General features: G+C 34.3%; 2 protein-coding genes across 4 annotated transcripts; one reads left to right on the plus strand and one right to left on the minus strand.

Moving 5' to 3' along the window:
• The first annotated feature begins 3,057 nt into the window (after nt 1-3,057).
• LOC140963450 (probable galactinol--sucrose galactosyltransferase 6) lies at nt 3,058-6,634 on the plus strand. 2 transcript variants are annotated; one of them, XM_073422783.1, is made up of 5 exons: nt 3,058-3,291; nt 3,468-4,792; nt 4,917-5,126; nt 5,239-5,373; nt 5,783-6,634. In XM_073422783.1, the coding sequence occupies exons 1-5, from the start codon at nt 3,094-3,096 to the stop codon at nt 6,441-6,443; spliced, it is 2,529 nt and encodes an 842-aa protein (XP_073278884.1). In that variant the 5' UTR covers nt 3,058-3,093; the 3' UTR covers nt 6,444-6,634. The 2 variants fall into 2 exon arrangements, with proteins under 2 accessions (XP_073278884.1, XP_073278885.1); XM_073422784.1 differs by having other exon boundaries at nt 3,471-4,792.
• Nucleotides 6,635-7,465: 831 nt separating this feature from the next.
• On the minus strand, nt 7,466-14,010 carry LOC140963151 (uncharacterized). Of its 2 annotated transcripts, none has more exons than XM_073422407.1 (9): nt 13,935-14,010; nt 13,249-13,359; nt 12,983-13,109; nt 12,015-12,131; nt 10,607-10,805; nt 9,889-9,934; nt 8,916-8,991; nt 7,907-8,373; nt 7,466-7,623 (listed from the first exon to the last, which is right to left on the minus strand). In XM_073422407.1, the coding sequence occupies exons 2-8, from the start codon at nt 13,303-13,305 to the stop codon at nt 8,006-8,008; spliced, it is 990 nt and encodes a 329-aa protein (XP_073278508.1). In that variant the 5' UTR covers nt 13,306-13,359; nt 13,935-14,010; the 3' UTR covers nt 7,466-7,623; nt 7,907-8,005. The 2 variants fall into 2 exon arrangements, with proteins under 2 accessions (XP_073278508.1, XP_073278507.1); XM_073422406.1 differs by having other exon boundaries at nt 7,466-7,644.
• Nucleotides 14,011-17,905: the final 3,895 nt, after the last annotated feature.

Raw genomic sequence — 17,905 nt, forward strand, 5'->3', positions numbered from 1 at the left:
AAATATAATTTCAATAGATAGATGAGTATTACTTTAACGGTTGACACAGAAATGATCATTTTTTATAAACATCATAAGAAAACTATATATATNACGCACGCTGTTCTAAAAGTAATTTTGTGTGGATCCTTCTCCATTCAAATGTCTAAAGAAGGCTGGGGTCAAAATTTGAAAGGTTCTCTCAACTTTTGTTCATTGCTTTCAAATGTGGTTGGATCGAGTATAGCGTCAAGATGGCTGTTGATTCACCCAACTTTAGTAAAATGATTGTTTAAAAATATAGAGAAAGAGATTTTTTTTTTTGACCAACTTTGATTAACATAGGAATACAACTTTGTTTTGCATTTTCCATCTCATGTCTAGTTTTGGTACTACATGGACATAACCAAAACAACACCAATCATCATATGATACAACTCGTGCATGAGCATTTGAATCGAGAAAATTCAGGAATTCTTGAACAAAAATAGTGAAATGCGTTGTAATCACGGATTAATTTACTCGACCAGAGATAGTAAAATGCATCATAATTTAGTGTTTTTTATATAAGAAAAAAGAAGAAGAGAAATCGTATCAAACTTACCAATATATGTATATATATATAATCACAGATTTATTTACTTGACCAAATGGAGAAGCCATTCTTGACTAACCCTTTTTTTTTTAAAAAAAAAAAACCGATTGTTGACCATATTTTCATGATACATCGTATTTGTCCTAAATTCTTTCTTACCGTCCAAATAGAGTTAATTTAACTCTATAATTACAATTTTTTTTAAGAATGGGTCATATGTGCGACCGTCTCACGGATCTTAATCTATGAGACGGTTCAACCCTACCCATATTCACAATAAAAAATAATACTCNATTAAAGTTTTTCATGTCGGGATTAGGACCACAAATTGTTTTTTACTTTTGACAAAAGGACAATAATACGACATAGTTTAAACAAGTGTCGCCCATGTGTCCAGCTGCTGACCTATTAAATGACAAGTGCCCACCCATTAAAGAAGTCTGGAACTAATCTCAGCCATCGGAAGGTCACACGAAGCAATCATCTGGCGACACGTTACTCCCTTGTACCCATAGGTAAAGTCGTATCCGACGTGGAGACCGATCAGCACTAGTATTTTTTTTGTATTAACATAGGGCCGATATTTTTCTATGTTACCTCATCGAGGTGAAGCCTTTTTCGTAAGATTTATATGTTCTCTGCCGTCTCATGTACACGATATCTATCATTCTTAGGAGTACAGAGGCGTTGGTGAATCGAGACGTTAGGTCGTGATCAGAACTTCGCGTTCTGAAGAAAAAGTGATTATGATACTTCTTATCCCACATCTTAAAAATTTAAAATTTAAAATGAGTTTATAATAAGCGATTTTTATAGCAACTTGGCTTAATCATTTTCGTAAAACGAGGAAGAATACGAGCTAGTTTATAAAATAGAATATTTTTTCATGGGTCGAGTTGAGTAGGATATTTATCTCACAAAATTGACATGGGAAACTGTTTAATTAGAGTTTTCGTGACAAGTAAAAGTGTATACTTTCAATTCAATAAACTATGAACGGAGAGGAGAAACAATTATTAACTCTTGCAATTTTTTATCCTCACGATCTTCCAATTTTTCGGTAAAATTCGACTAGGCTATTTTCAGATTGAATAGTGTAATTATTGATTATTTTGTTTTAAGATTCTTTTTACGATATTGATAAACGAGACTCTGTTTAGAAATGTGCTTGGAAAAAAATTTGTCTACCAGATTAAAAATTTCTAGTTACGTCCTTGTTTGGGTCCCTGCTTACTCGTGCACATCTCTCGATTTACTTATCGTTTGGATCAAGGGCTATCTGACTCATACAGAAAGATTTACCACCATTGGAAAACCTTTTAAATATGATCTGATATCTATCAAGTTATGTACACTTTAATAGATGAGTCGAGCTTGTTCGAAATTTTTTTTACGATCATATAAATCATTCAAGACATAATTTTGCGAAAATTCTCGAATTTTATTTTATTATTTTCCAGAAACTATATTTAATAATAAAACTATTAAAATTCGAAAATTGAGGGCGTCAAATAATCAAATTTTAACGAATTTTAGACGATGAATACCGACGACGGAAGTCGAAACCCATGTAAATTTCATGTGTGATCTATGTATATGGTCGATGATCCTATAATTGCTCAATATAAGCCGTCACCATTTTTTATTCTGACGATGCCAATTTTTATTTTTTTAAAAAAAAATCCCATTTAAGCAATTTCTATGTATGAACAGTGTAAAATGTACTAATTATATTTTTAGGCTTGATATTTGATATTCATGCATTAACAATTCCACTCACTTATGTAAGGGAATGTTAAATTTAATATTTATGAGGAAGTTGAAAACTTGGGTAATATTTGAAAATAAAAGTGAACAACCGACACTTTTTAAGGTAGAATATTTTATAAATAAATTGTTCTAATATTAGTTATTTAATAAATTTCAAAAAATACCATTATTGAAGAGCAATGAGGATGGCGTTGATCGTGTTTTGTGCGGATCATTTTTTAAGAATCGAAATCAACATAAGATACTAATAGAAACACACACATAATTTATTGTGAAAAACGCAAAAGATGATTTTTTTTTAAAAAAAATGACATGTTGTAAGTTGTAAATACTCTCGTACAGTATTTAAAGTAATTTTTTTTTGGTATCGGACATTAACTCTTAACTTCTCCATTATTAAAATTTTTTTATGATATAGATTTCACTAGGAATTTAGACAATATAAACTTTAGAAACTCTCCTTAATATTTTTTTTTAACTATCATTACATATGTTTTACATGATTACCAAAATTACCAAACAAGATGTTAAGTTAGTTAGACCATGGGCTGTCATGCCGTGGATCCGACGTGGCAATCTGATCGACAGTTAGAACATCGATCTGATCAAGGCTAAATCCCTCTCTTTTCCACCGTTGGATTCAAATATTTTTATTAATTAAATAATTTTTGTTTTGTCCTAACCCAATCAATAAGCCAATCAAAGGGAGAGAGAGAGAGACACAGCTTCAATCCTACTGTATCATCAACATGGTGAACTCTCTCTCTATATTGGCTCACCATTTGAAGCCTCTCGCCACTATAAATACCCCGTTTCTCTTCGCTTCTTCTGCATTCATTCACCCGTTCCCATTATTTCTTAGTATAAGAAATCTAATCACCAAGAGGGGTGGTTATTATTTGCGTTCTTCCATTTTTCCTCAACGTAGTTGCGTTCTTGGTTATCGGGTATGTTGGGTTCTTCAGTTTTCTTGTTAAAGTTTTGATCTTGATCTTGTTTGCGATGCTTCATCTGGGTTTTCTGCTGTGGGAGCTTTCCAGTATCTGAAGATTTGATTTTCGTTGTTTTTTTGAAGAAGTTTGAATAGATCTTTGAGTGGTTGTGCTGATTTGTTGTTTTACAGCAGGGTAGTAAGGTAGAAGAAGAGATGACGATCAAGCCAGCGATCCGGGTTGCAGATGGGAAACTGGTTGTGAAGGACCGGACCATACTTACCAACGTGCCGGAGAATGTGATCGCCACGTCCGGCGCCTCCGCGGGGCCTGTGGCGGGGGTGTTTCTGGGAGCAGCTTTTGACCAAGATAGCAACCGTCACGTGGTTTCGCTGGGAAATCTGCGTGATGTACGGTTCTTGGCGTGCTTCAGGTTCAAGTTGTGGTGGATGTCGCAGAAAATGGGGGACAAGGGGCGAGATATCCCTCTCGAGACGCAGTTCTTGCTACTGGAAACAAAAGATGGATCACATCTTGAATCGGAAGCTGACGATGAAGAAAGCAAGGTAATTTACACGGTGTTTTTGCCTTTGATCGAAGGATCATTTAAAGCTTGTCTTCAAGGGAATGATGAAGATCAGCTTGAATTATGTTTGGAGAGTGGGGATAATGATACTCTTGGGTCCACTTTCACACATTCAGTGTATCTTGGTGCCGGAACGGATCCGTTTGTGACGATACACGAGGCGATGAAGGAGGTTAAGTTGCATCTTGGGACTTTTAGGCTTAGGCAAGAGAAGAAGTTGCCAGGGATTGCTGATTGCTTTGGTTGGTGTACTTGGGATGCTTTCTATCAAGAAGTGACTCAAGAAGGGGTTGAAGCAGGCCTCAATAGTCTAATTGCTGGCGGGACACCTCCAAAATTCGTCATTATTGATGATGGATGGCAGTCTGTCGGTGGCGACGAGCAAAAGAACCAGCAAGAACAGCCGCCTGTCCTCAGGCTGACGGGAATTAAAGAAAACGCTAAATTTCAGGATAAGAAAGATTCCACAACTGGGATCAAGAGTATCGCCAACATAGCAAAAGAGAAGCACGGATTGAAATACGTGTATGTGTGGCACGCCATCACGGGCTACTGGGGTGGGGTGAGACCTGGAGTGAAGGAGATGGAGCAATATGGATCAGCTATGCAGTATCCAGCTGTATCAAAGGGAGTGATGGCAAACGAGCCGGGGTGGAAAACCGATGTACTTGCATTGCAGGGATTGGGATTAGTGAATCCCAAGAATGTGTACAAGTTTTACAATGAATTGCATACATATTTGGCTTCCGCAGGGATAGATGGGGTGAAAGTTGATGTTCAGTGCATATTGGAGACACTCGGGGCCGGTCTTGGTGGTAGAGTCGAGTTAACAAGGCATTATCATCAAGCTCTTGATGCATCTGTTGCAAGAAACTTCCCTGATAATGGCTGCATTGCCTGTATGAGCCACAACCTCGAATCGCTTTACTGGTATACTTTTCAACTCTTTCCTATGAATATTTTATAGCATTAGAACTTGGATTTCTTATATATTATCATTTCCATTATTTAGATAACTTCTGATATGTTTTCTAACGATGATTCTGTTAAACAGTTCGAAACAAACTGCCATTGTAAGAGCATCTGATGATTTCTACCCCCGAGCTCCAGTATCACATACGATCCACATTGCAGCAGTTGCATATAACAGTGTCTTTCTTGGAGAAATTATGTTACCCGACTGGGATATGTTCCATTCTCTACATCCGGCAGCAGAGTACCACGGATCGGCCAGAGCCATTAGCGGTGGACCTGTTTATGTCAGGTAATGAGTCCCAAATCTTCCCCCTTTTTGACCAGTGTATATGTAAATTTATACTATATGATCCCTGTTGGATCTCTGTTTAAATGTTGATAATCAAGTTCTTTTGGAACAGTGACGCACCAGGGAAGCACAATTTCGATGTTTTGAGGAAGCTTGTTCTGCCGGATGGCTCTATTCTCCGAGCCAGATTGCCCGGGCGTCCTACTAAGGATTGCTTGTTTACAGACCCATCTCGTGACGGTGCTAGGTGAGTGCTTTTGAATGATTGGTTTTGTTTTAGTCTCACTGATTTCGAATTCCAATTTGGTGTACCAGTACATCATGGCTCGAACCTTCTGCTTTAAGTAGATAGTCTTAATTTGGTTAAAGTTTGATCCTAATAGCCTTGAGCTTTTGGGATGAAGGATTTCTAACATAGAGTTGAGGCATATTTATAATCCGAAACCTATCTCTGCAGTCTGCTATATTTTACCAAGTTGGTGTTCTATATTATGTTTACATACATATATCTCGTGTAATTCTTCCATGTTAAGAGTATAAATCTATAATTTTACCACATCTCATGCTTTTAGGATACTCATTTCTAACTTGTAATTCTTGTTTAGTTATTTTATTCTTGTGGATGCATTACCTGAGTAATTCTTGTTTTGTTTCAGCCTGTTGAAAATATGGAACATCAACAAATACACCGGTATACTTGGAGTATACAACTGCCAAGGTGCAGCATGGAACAGCGTTGAGAGGATGAACACATTCCATCAGACTAACTCCGAAGCAATTACCGGCCACGTCAAGGGCCAAGATGTTCATCTCATTTCAGATATTGCCCTCGACTCCAACTGGAACGGCGACGTGGTTCTTTACTCCCACCGGAGTGGGCAACCCATCACTCTTCCACACAATGTTGCCATTCCGGTTTCCCTCAAGATCCTAGAGCACGAACTTTACACCGTTACGCCCATTAAAGAACTCGTTCACGGGTTCAAATTTGCACCGTTCGGGCTAATTGACATGTTCAATGCCGGTGGAGCCATAGAAGGACTCGAATATGATGTGAAAGATGGTGCAGAATCTTATGACTTTGAGAATGGACAGAAAGTGGAGAACTTAAGTGGAGATGTGGTGGCAGTCGTGTCTGTGGACGTGAAGGGTTGTGGACGATTTGGTGCATATTCCTCGGTTAAGCCAATAAGTTGCTCGGTAGGATCATCTGGAGTCGAGTTTGAGTACGATGCTACCTCCGGATTAGTGACCTTGAACTTGCAAGATATGCCGCCTGTGGACCAGAAAGTTCATAAAATCGAGATTGAATTATGAATTTATCATTTCACAGGTAGATTGTAAGAATCATGAAGAAATATGGGGGGAAAAGAAAATTTCGATTTAGGAAAGACTAAAGAGGACTTAGCTACCCTTTGCTCCATATACTCATTCCCCTCTCCCATGGTTGCTACTGATGTTGTAATGGAAGGAAAAAAGTTGAATTCAAACGGCTCCCTTTCGCGATATCTTACACAAAATTCGGTCTGATCTGATTAAGAATCTCATATATAGGGAGACGCTGATATGATCATTTTTAGTTTCTACAGTAATAACTTGTGAAGTTACTTTTATCCTAGTTATAGTGTTGTTGTTTTAAGTTGTGGTGGTCTCCATTATCATAAGCCATGAATAAAAGTATATATAGATTTGCTAAATGTTGTACAATATCAAATTTTTCTGCAGTTGTGAGCTTTCCCATTAATGTCAACTCAAACAAGATTTCTAATTATGGAATAAAAATACTAATTATTTTATTATGGTTAAATTTGTAATGTACATGTTACTAAAATATGATAAACTAACTGTCCTATTGTTGTACCACTAGTAGTAAAAAATTAATCATAAAAGAAAAAAAATTAACATGGCAATAAATGTAGTTGAACGTTTGGGCTGTCAATAAAAAAAAAGGAAAATTATAATGTTTTTTGTAAAAAATTGAGATAGTTCAATTGTTAGTAGATGAAAATAAAGAAAGAAAGGGGATTGTATTATTATATTTTTATTTAAATAATTATTTTGAAATATGAAATAATTTATAAATTAAACATTTTGAAAAACATATTAATAGCTCCCACAAACACAGCCTCATCATTTCAATCCTAATTCGTAGAAAGTTTAGAATAAATAAACTCTTGAGCCAGTTATACAAGAGGTTTCATTGATATGCACAAGTAAACGAGCCAGCCTTCTAAGAAAGACGGGCACACCACACTTGGCACTTTAAACATATACATACACAAGAGATCAAGAGAATACTACAAGCACTACAACTATGCGGTCCGGAAAATTTTTATCCGTCGGAAGAGCCTGCAGTTATATGGGGAGGGTAGGTGGTGAATGCCCCGGTTCAGACAGAAAAAAATTGAGATTTTACGAGTAATGTTTCCAAATAGTCTTAGTTTCCTTCCCCAAATCCATTGAGCTGACACACTTGACTCAAATTCTGAGTGTGTCCCTGGTATCTTGGCGATTTTCCCTGCAAGGGATCATGACACATTAGCACACTGATACAAGTTTTTTTTTATTACAATGCGGTTGAGAGATTATTGTTTTAACATAGATTCAAATCCATGTCTCTCCTCTATTAGAAAGGTTTATGCCACTGCACAACATAGGTGTTGGCAGCACACTGATAAGTGATATCATGGATTCTCCAGAACTTTGAACTTTGCCAGTTTATTTCCGTAAAGGTTCTCAAATGAAAGCACGCTCACAAAAAAATTGTCGGAAATTGATACCTGCAATTCAATTCCTGGACATCTGGATTACGAAAATCAGTCAGCATACGGAATTTCTCGTCCTCTTGGCTGGTAAAAATTGGCTGCATTTACATGGTCTCAGTCCTCTGTCCGTTCAGCATCTTCGTTGTCAAATTCCAATGGTTGAAATAGCAGAACTTCTTCTAATTGCTTGCTAAAATCATCATGGACTTCCCTCTCTGCGATATTCTCATCACATTGTTGAATTTCAATAATTTCCCAGGGTTCCCTTTGTTTCATATTATCGTCGAAACTCTGTGGTACATAAACCTCATTATTTTCTTCGTTTGGAGGCTCTGCAGCAGCTAAATGAATCCCAGTTTGCTCATAGAACATTTCTTTCTGAATATTCCAATCCACGGCAGTCTTCTCCACCACATCTCCAATCGGTCTCTTATTTTCTGCTATGTGCTTTATATTTTGAATGTCCAACACTTGGCTAGCCTCTTAAAAAATCACATCTCACATCAGCAAGCACTTTTAACTTGACTCACAATAAGCACGACAGTCAAAGTTCAATGAGAGAGAAATGAAACGTGTAAGGTTTTTATTTGTATGTAAGGAAACAAGATCATAACATGATCAAGATAAAATGCACAAGTATCTTGGAGCGGTTTAACCACAAGTAGATACATATAGCAAAAGGAAAGCCACCTTTACAAAACATTTCTTCGACATCATTTCCAGCCTATCAGAGTAATAATAGAAGTTGCATGCTGAGCTATATAGTTAAGAAACAAACCTCCACTCTAAGGATTAATTTATTCATAAGTCAACAACATACGTCAATCACTCAAAAATATTCCATAATGCACATACATCATTATAAAGATGGGTTTTCATACAGTGGAGGTGAAATACTGGGATTTAACGACAGAATCCAAAGAAGAACCGGACGAGCTATGAAAAAGCTTAACATAGCTTGATAGAGCCATAGATGCACAACACTGTAATGGCCCAAATGATTGGTAAAATACTAAAAAAATACCTTTGATGGCTAGTTCCTTAGCTACAGCATATTCAGATGATTTTTTCTTGAGTAAATCAACATCCAACTCCATGCCCTTGTAAAGAAAACAAGGAAAAGCACTAATAAACTGAGTTCATGAGAAAGGCAAACTAATGATGTCAAGCTTCCACCAAAAGGTTTGTTAGATCAGAAGTAAGAACAGTAGCAGTCTTCCAAAAGTTTGAGTCAACAAATGTGGTGATAAAATATGCAGTTGAATGCAGATATAATCAGTTAGCTCATGCACGAAAACAATCGGTTTAATAATTTATAGAAATTACCTGAACAGACTTAGAAGGTAGCGGACCCAAATTAGCTTCCCATCACGTTATTAAGAATGAAACTAAATGACTTGAAGATCTAAGACTTAACTATCAACATAACACAATGGAGATGAGACAATTATGCAACTTCAATTAGTTTGAAAAAGGTTAGTATGTAAATGACTCAATGATGATGACAGAATCTCATATAATTTCCTAATTAGTGGTTCCCTATACCATGAATCACGAACTCCAATCCGTTAAACAATTAGTGTCCAAATTATCTTATCGAATATTTTGCGTGCGTTATTATATTCTCTGGAGCTTGTTTCACAAATAATGATTACGCACTAGAGTCCATAACTATATATGAATTCAGACATGATTACATTCATTACTCTTTCCTGTGCTTGATGACACCAACAGACAGAGAAAACTCACACATTAAAATCATGCGTCAAGCTCAGTTTGCTATTAAATATTTGTTTGCTGATCACTATTTTTCAAAAAAAAAAAAAAAAAGCAATGAAGATTTATGAATAAAGCTTTGCTGGTATAACAAGTCAACATGAATAGTGCCCGACTGTTAATATAATTATTGCTTCAAACTGTGCTGCATATAGAACATGTTTTCTATGTGACATCTTTCTCCCGTCCAAGAGATTACATCAGGGCATTATGAAACTTACCAAGTCCATGTGGATGAAGTGCTCCAGCCGTGAATTTGCAAATAACCTATTAAGTCAAAATTGGCACCTTCAATAATGGCAAAATGCTTTTTCGATCCCATTTGATATTCAAAAGTAGCTAAAAATCTCATAAAAAGAAAATTTGTAAAACTTCATGTGATCTTATGTCTGTTGCCAAAAAATCTCGCTCTCCAATGATGTGCCTATATAGACATGTTTTGTACCTTTTCAGTATTCTTGACTCTTTTTCTCGTACTCAAAGCCACTTCTTTATCCTATGAAAATTGAAAGAAACATATTTTTCTATAATTTTTTCACATAACTAAATAATTCTGGATCCCTGGATAACTATCTTATAACCCTTTCAGTCTCACATTCTAATCAATGAAGAAAACGAAACTTTGGATGTGCTGTTTACTCACCATGGGTGACTAAGGGAGTAAGAAATCATAAAGAGGTACAAAAAAGTGAATGTATAAACATCATTGAAGGTACGAGCTTTCTAGAAATGTACTAAAATCACGTCGCGGTTTTACGTTTATGTTTTTTCTCAGGGCATATTTTAACCACTTTCATATAACCAAAAGGGTTAAGAAGGGTTGAGAAAACATTTACCCCCTTCAATACAGTCATATAATATTGACGCAAATAGGATTGGTGAATCTACAAAGCTGTATATTGTGAAAACATGAAAAGCTTCTTACAGCTTCCAACTTACTTCTGATATGCTGTTTGGACATGGGCATTCTGGATATCAGTAAGTTCATTCACTCTCTCTGTCACAGACCCTTCATTCACGCCCACGTAACCGAAAAGAAACATGTTTTTTTCTAGCATACTCTTCACCATAACAGAAACTACTTTCAAACCTTCTGACTTGGCCTTCACGACAAGGTTCTTAAGCGTTCTCAACTCTCCTGCAAAAAGGAAATAAAAACATGAGTTAGTAGACACAGCCATGATGACCTTTTCTTTCTGATACCATACCTAACTCTGCTTCAGTTATGCTACGATAGTGTTGCAAATCAAATATTTTTTTAGTCGTATGGCAATGATTTTTGACATACATAGCTAACGGAGCTTTTTGTGACCACAATACAAAGATCTTAAATAAAGAAGATACAAAGAAAATCAATCACAAGATTTCATAATTACACGGTTCTGATTAAAGTGCACATCTTTCATATTATTTTGATGGCTGGTCTGCTCCCTCACAAAGTTATTGGATTCTAAGAGGGCAGATCTGAGTTTTATTTATGAATCACATACTCTTAAAATTGTAGGTTTTTTCTCCATATTAAACTGATTTTCCAGTAAAGGCAATTCAATAATTTTAAATTCAAAATCAATCAGATTCTTAGGATTCAGCTGTAAATATCAAACATGAGAATCAATTGACATTTAGATTTAAGGGAAGGTAATAAACAAATAAGTACTAACGACTTATATCCAGCAGTTACAGTTAATTGTGAGACATTGGGGAGTGCACCAAAAAAAATTAATTTTTTTTAGAAAAAGACTGCAATTCCTGATGGTGGTTAATGAAGAATGTTCTTTCTAGTAAAGTTTACATTATTTTGGTACAAGACCAGACTAACAGTGTATCCAGAGAACAGTAACTCGATTTTATTTCAAATTTCATGTTCTCAACATCAGAGCCGGTATCTATAAGCCACCTCAATATATACTAAGCACTGCCAGCAAATGCATGTTTTACTTTAAAACTCTCAAGAACAGCATATGCTTGTATTCTCTTACAGTTTATTTGTCTCACAATAATTGATCATGGATAAAAGTTTATATAAGCAGTCCAAATATACAAAGATTATTGGCTAGTAGCAATATATTTGGATAGAAGTAAAGTAAGGAAAACAAGAAGAGAAAAACAATGGTATTGAAATAGAATTTCTGTATTTCAACTTCCCAATTTGTGTAGCATAAACAACATGCAAAGTGGGAAAGATATATTTGAATAACTCATCTAATGGTTGTGATCCTTGTGAAATGGATCTAGGTACTCAAATGTTAATTACCAGATCTAGAAGAACCCAAAATCGAATCTAATATCATATGATTGTGTGAGAAGTTGAACAAGAGTGAGTAACAGAAAGATGTCAAAAACCCACCAAGAGACAAATAAATTTTAAAACAAGGTTTGAATGGTTGAGTCTCGAACAGGCAGTACAAGCAGTACAGTCCACCCAATCTATTTGAGAGTGAACCACTTGATGAAACCATGTGACCTACAATTCAACAAAAAAATAAAAAGAATGACAAGTTCCTTCATCATATAACAATTTCATGCATAAGGAATGAAATAACAAGCAAGGTAGTCAACTATGCTATGTACTATGTAGTACATCTTTTCATGCAGAAAAGGAAGGAAACTTATCAAGACATCATAAAGATCAATGCATCTTTATGCAGATATAAATTCATTTAAATCTTAAAGTGAGAAGAGTTGAAAAGTATGTGCAAGGAAATAACAATTGCAAAGATTAAGTATATTATATAAATTCTGACTATTAAGGATTTTGGGTTATTGAGGATTTAACAGGCAGTATTTTGGGGAGAGGATTTATATTAGATTCTGCCTGTACTGCCTGTTCTTGAGGATTTATATAGTCAGAAGTATGGGGAGAGGATTTATATTAGATTCTGACTGTTCTTGGGTTATTCAGGATTTTGGATTATTGAGGATTTAACAATAGTCATAAGTATGGGGAGAGGAGGATTTAACAATTAATGTCTTCTCCACATTATACTTTTAAGGCAAAAAATAGCATTCAGAAAATCAGCAACCCCAGCAGCAATTGCATTCTTTAACGCTTTGATTATGATGGCAAAATTATATATACAAGAACAGTTTTTAAAATTATATTTTTAGAAACCTATTCATTAAAAGAAAAATTATAGACCATTTGCTGTTCTCCCTTCATACTTCCTATAGGAAACAAGGCTCCGAATAGCGACTAACCAACAGACTCACATATCTCTCTAGCAACTAATTCAACAAATTAAGAACAAAATGCAAAAAAATAGAAGAAAAAGAAAAGATTAAAAACAAGAATCAATACACAACTTGGTAGTATACCAATAGAATGTGCATATAATGACTGCATAAAGAAACCCTGGTTAGAGGAGGGCCTAGCCTCAAATATGAATGAGAATTTTCTCGAAAGCCAGAGCCTCTTGAACTCCGCAAAACTGTTTGACCCACACTGTTAAACACACCAGAAAATAAACAGTCAACAAATGCACCAAATAATAACCAATACAACATCTGAAAAATGCACCAAATAATAACCAATACAACATCTGAAAAATAACAAGGAACATGATGATGATGTGCTCACTCACTTCAGTAAAATCACTTATAAGCTCATCAATGTCTAGCTTGAATGGCTTCAAGTCCATCACCTTCTGATAGTTATCCGCTTTTATCAGCTAAAAACTTGTTTCACAATCAGCCTGACAAATAACCATCCATCAGCTTAGTATTTATCGATAACACATTGTGAAGTTGCAAGAGATAAGGTACAGATCTGTCGTTCACCCAAGTCACGGGTCTCAAAGTATATCAAACCAAGCCCATCAAAATCCAGATGAACACAGAAAAATTCAAGCACATAATTATCATCCCCGATTTCTTTTAAATCCAACAACCAATATCACAAGAAATCGAATTATTCACAAATCTCGAACTCTCAAGTTAAAAGATTAAAATAAAACCAAACAAACACCTAAAGTACAGAAAAAACATGAAACTTCTTAAAAAGTAACGCAGATCCATCTCTAAACCAAATTCAAGATCACCAGGACCGGATGAAAACTAAAACCCTCGAAAAACCCGAATTAAAACAACAAAAAACTCACCATAAAACACAAAGCCAATCTCATAAACTAACACCACCACATTACGATCGACAAAAAAACCAGAGACAAAAACAGATCGAGGAGGAAAAACATCCCAAACTCTCTATTCAAAATCCCCACACACAAAGCAAGAAGAACAGTCACAGACAGAAACCCAGAAGAAAAAATACCTCCTTTACGCTGAATTTCCCAAGGTGTATCAGTGTGTGTTTAATTTGTATAGGATTTAACCATATTAAATTTTTTTGGGTCATTTTTAACATGTGACCACAGCATCCCATAAGCCCAGTTTAAAGAAAATATAAATAGTGGGGGCCCACATTTAAAAAAAAACCCAAAATTGTGGACAATATTCGATTTTTTATTATAAAAATATCTCATATTTATTATTATTACATTTTTTTAATGAATTGAATCCAGTATAAAGTTATTAATACAAATATAATGGGCATCTCCAGGAGATAGACTAAATATCAATCACAAACATACCACACATCCATCATAACCACTAATACATATATCAACCTACATCAACACATTAGTCGCTTCTAGAACACAACGGTATGTATGAATCTTAATATTCATGAAAATGGCATCAACATTAGGCGTCTCATTGTAGAAAATTACCCTGTTCCGAAGATTCCAAACCTGGTAAACTGTTGCGGATAGTGCTGTGATTCTCATTTTCGCTAACGTGGATGTCCCTTTGTAGTTGTTTCGGTAGGCTGCAACTCCTAGCCAACAGTGGTTTCCACGGCCACACACCTTTTGAGCGCACAAAGTAGTGATATGCTCTTGAGAGGCGAAAGAATAGGACTTGGTCCAAAAGAAATACATTATATTCGATAAAAGATGTTACCAAACCAACAATTTATCATATGACATTCATTTATGTCTAAAAAATACATCTTATTTTTCTATACAATATCCAAATCCAACACAAAAAGCCAATTTCTTGAAGGTTTTTTTTTTTTTTTTTGGCTGAAAACTAAACAGAAGATGGAATCATATATCGTCTTTAAATTTGAGTTCTTGAAGTTTTGGAGATGATTGGTAGGGATGGAACCGAACCTGAATTGGATCGATTTTTAGTTGATCATGGATGAATCCATTTTTTTAGAATCAAACCAAAAATTTGTTTGCTTTGAAGTCAAGATGAAAAAATTCAATTAAATCGAAACAGATCGATTGTTAACACAGTTATTGTCATATATCATCTTTTAAAAAAAATAAACAACGCGGTTAAGAAACATCGTGGTCTATAGTGTGGTATTTCTTACTTCAAGTTTTTTTAATAGTTGGTATATCACAAAAACTTATCTGAGACGGTATCACATTGACAATTTTGTGAGACATATATTTTATTTAGGTCACTAATAGAAAAATATTATTTTTTAATTGTAAATATGAGCGGGATTGACCCGTTTCATTAATAAAAATATGTTAAACTGTCTCATAAGAGACATACTCATGGTAAATTTATTCAATTAATTGTGCAAAGCAATAGTCGTGTGCTTAAACTTGTTAAAAGTGCCTTTTTCTTCTCCTTTCAATCAAACATAATACTATATCATTCTTGTATGTCCTTTTAAATGTTTCAAACCTCGTTATATATCTCTATTATCAATTTGTCATCTATATTTAGGAATTTGTAAATATATCAAATGATCATATTTAATCTAGACGCACTCAATAATTCGAAAATTACAAACATACATATATAATTAAGCAAATCGAAAAATTATATGAACCTCATCCCCAATGTTGTAATAATAATAATAAAAATCACGGACACTAGCTCTTATGATTTTATATGTGTAATATTCACGATAAGATATACGCGAATTAAGGACCGAAAAATAGAGACCAATTAGCTACTGACTACAAGCGTATTAAAAGTTTGGATCATAAATTACTAGAGACCAAATAAATTCACAATATTAATAAAATTCTATGAAATTTTATAAAATTATCTGATATTTTATCATATATATGTATGTATACACTAAAGTGAACTGTTATAATACGCCTGCATCCCAACAAAAGATGACATGAAATAGTGGTTTGCCAGCTAATTTAATAGAGAATCCATTCCACAAAAGTTGTATGTTAACATATACATCTCAACGTCCGATGCCAAATCAAATGCATGTGGAAAATATTTAATTCTTGTACACAAATTACCAACGTAAACAAATATATTTCAGAAAAAGACTTCTTTAGTGGTTCACAAAATGCATGTCCTAGAGATTTGCTATATGTTTAAGCAAGAGAATTTTTTTTTGAAAATATATGTCACGAGTTTCTGAAGTAAGGAGTTCCGCAACTAAATTTTTTTTGTAAAAATATTTCGGGGATGCAGATATGATGAGACGTCGAAATGAACGAATCAAGAACACAATGCGACAATGAAACACATACAGATAACGTACTCGTGCTAAGCTAGAACCGTGGTTATAGTAGATAATGTAAGGCATTCTATCCGATATGATACAGATCGAGTTTGATTGTATCCGATACCGAGAGAGTTAGAAGGTGTGCGTGGGAAGTCGGCAGGCGGACAAGAGAGAGACCTTGGTCCTTAAAAAACAGAGTGCTTGTCATTTTCCACACACCCACACATGCCACCCCGTGTGAACCTCCAACGTTTTCCTTTCATTCTCCATAATTAATTATTTTTTTAATTCTTATCTCAATATATAATCACTCAATTAATAATTTGATTAATCGTCTCTTCGCTTCCTCCGTCTCTCCAAAGAATAGAATTATGGTGAAGAGCAATTTTTTTTTTATTTTTTTTGTTATGGTAATGCGATGCTCAATATATTTATGTATATTACTATTATTATAATAAATAGTAGAAAATATATGGACCAATGACAAAATTCAGTTTTAGATTTTAATGTGTACTTCACACTTGAAAATACTGATTTTTTTAGTCTTTATTGTTTAGTTTAATTTACTTCTCTAATTTGGGTATAGTCATTAACACGTAGAAGATGAAATTATATATATAATGCCTCAAATTCGATGATTGTCATCATTGTACTAAGATGAGTCTTACCAGCGAGTTTATATTCTCACCCACACGCACCCTAGAAAACTTTCTAGGAGGTCACCTATTCCAGAATTTTTTTAAGTCAAACACGTTTAACTTTTGAGTTCTTATGTGATAAGCTCTCGAAAAGAAGGTTCTGTATTATCTTAATCGTATTTTTATTCTCGATAATTCATGATATTTGTCATATTATTGAGTGTATGAAATATATAATTGACAATAAAAGTGAAAAAAATGTTGTGATAATGAGCTTCTTGTCATGTTTTTTTCCTGAGATCGCTAGGAATAGGGCAGAAGTGTAGAACCCGAAAAATCAGATTACGTATAAGCCATGCATAATTGCTACTATTTAAATTAAAAATGAATTTTTATAAATATATGAAGTGTTTGATTTATTTTAATAAATTTTAAGTCATGATTATTTATTTTAAACGTAGATGTTTAGTTTTATCTTTTCAGGATAAATACGCGAGGCCAGACCGGAGTTTGGAGATTTAATATAAGATTAATTATAAGAAAATATTGCTAAATTTAATTTAAGTCAAGAAATAATTTAATTTAAAGAAAAATAATGTTTTAGGATTTATTAAAATTAGTTGGAACCAAGTTATTAAATAAATTCTTTTAGGTTCAATATTTAATTAAAGCTAAAAATTAAAATGTGTAAACAATTGGGGAGAAATTAATTTAGGCTTAATATATTTAAGAAATTAAACATAACATTTAAATACTTAAATTTTAAGTCAAGCATGATGCAATATTCTATTCTAAATTAATTTGTCATTCATTAAAAATATATATAATGAGTGTATTAAACCTTAAGAATTTAAAATGCAAGATTAAAACACTATTATACCATGCAAGAAGTAGTAATAATATTTGGTTAAGACAATTCAAAAATTGTAGTAAACCTCATTCAAATTTACCACTAAATGGTTTTATAGTGTATTCATTTCCTACTTTTAATCTCCATAATTATGGGTAATACATGTACCATAATTCTCTTTGAAGCTCCTCAACCCCTTTATGCTAGCAAATAACGTGAATCATAGCAAGAAAATGAGCAAAGAATCGGTAGCCAAG

The sequence above is a fragment of the Primulina huaijiensis genome, chromosome 17, assembly GCF_012295235.1.
Source record: "Primulina huaijiensis isolate GDHJ02 chromosome 17, ASM1229523v2, whole genome shotgun sequence".
NCBI lineage: Eukaryota > Viridiplantae > Streptophyta > Magnoliopsida > Lamiales > Gesneriaceae > Primulina > Primulina huaijiensis.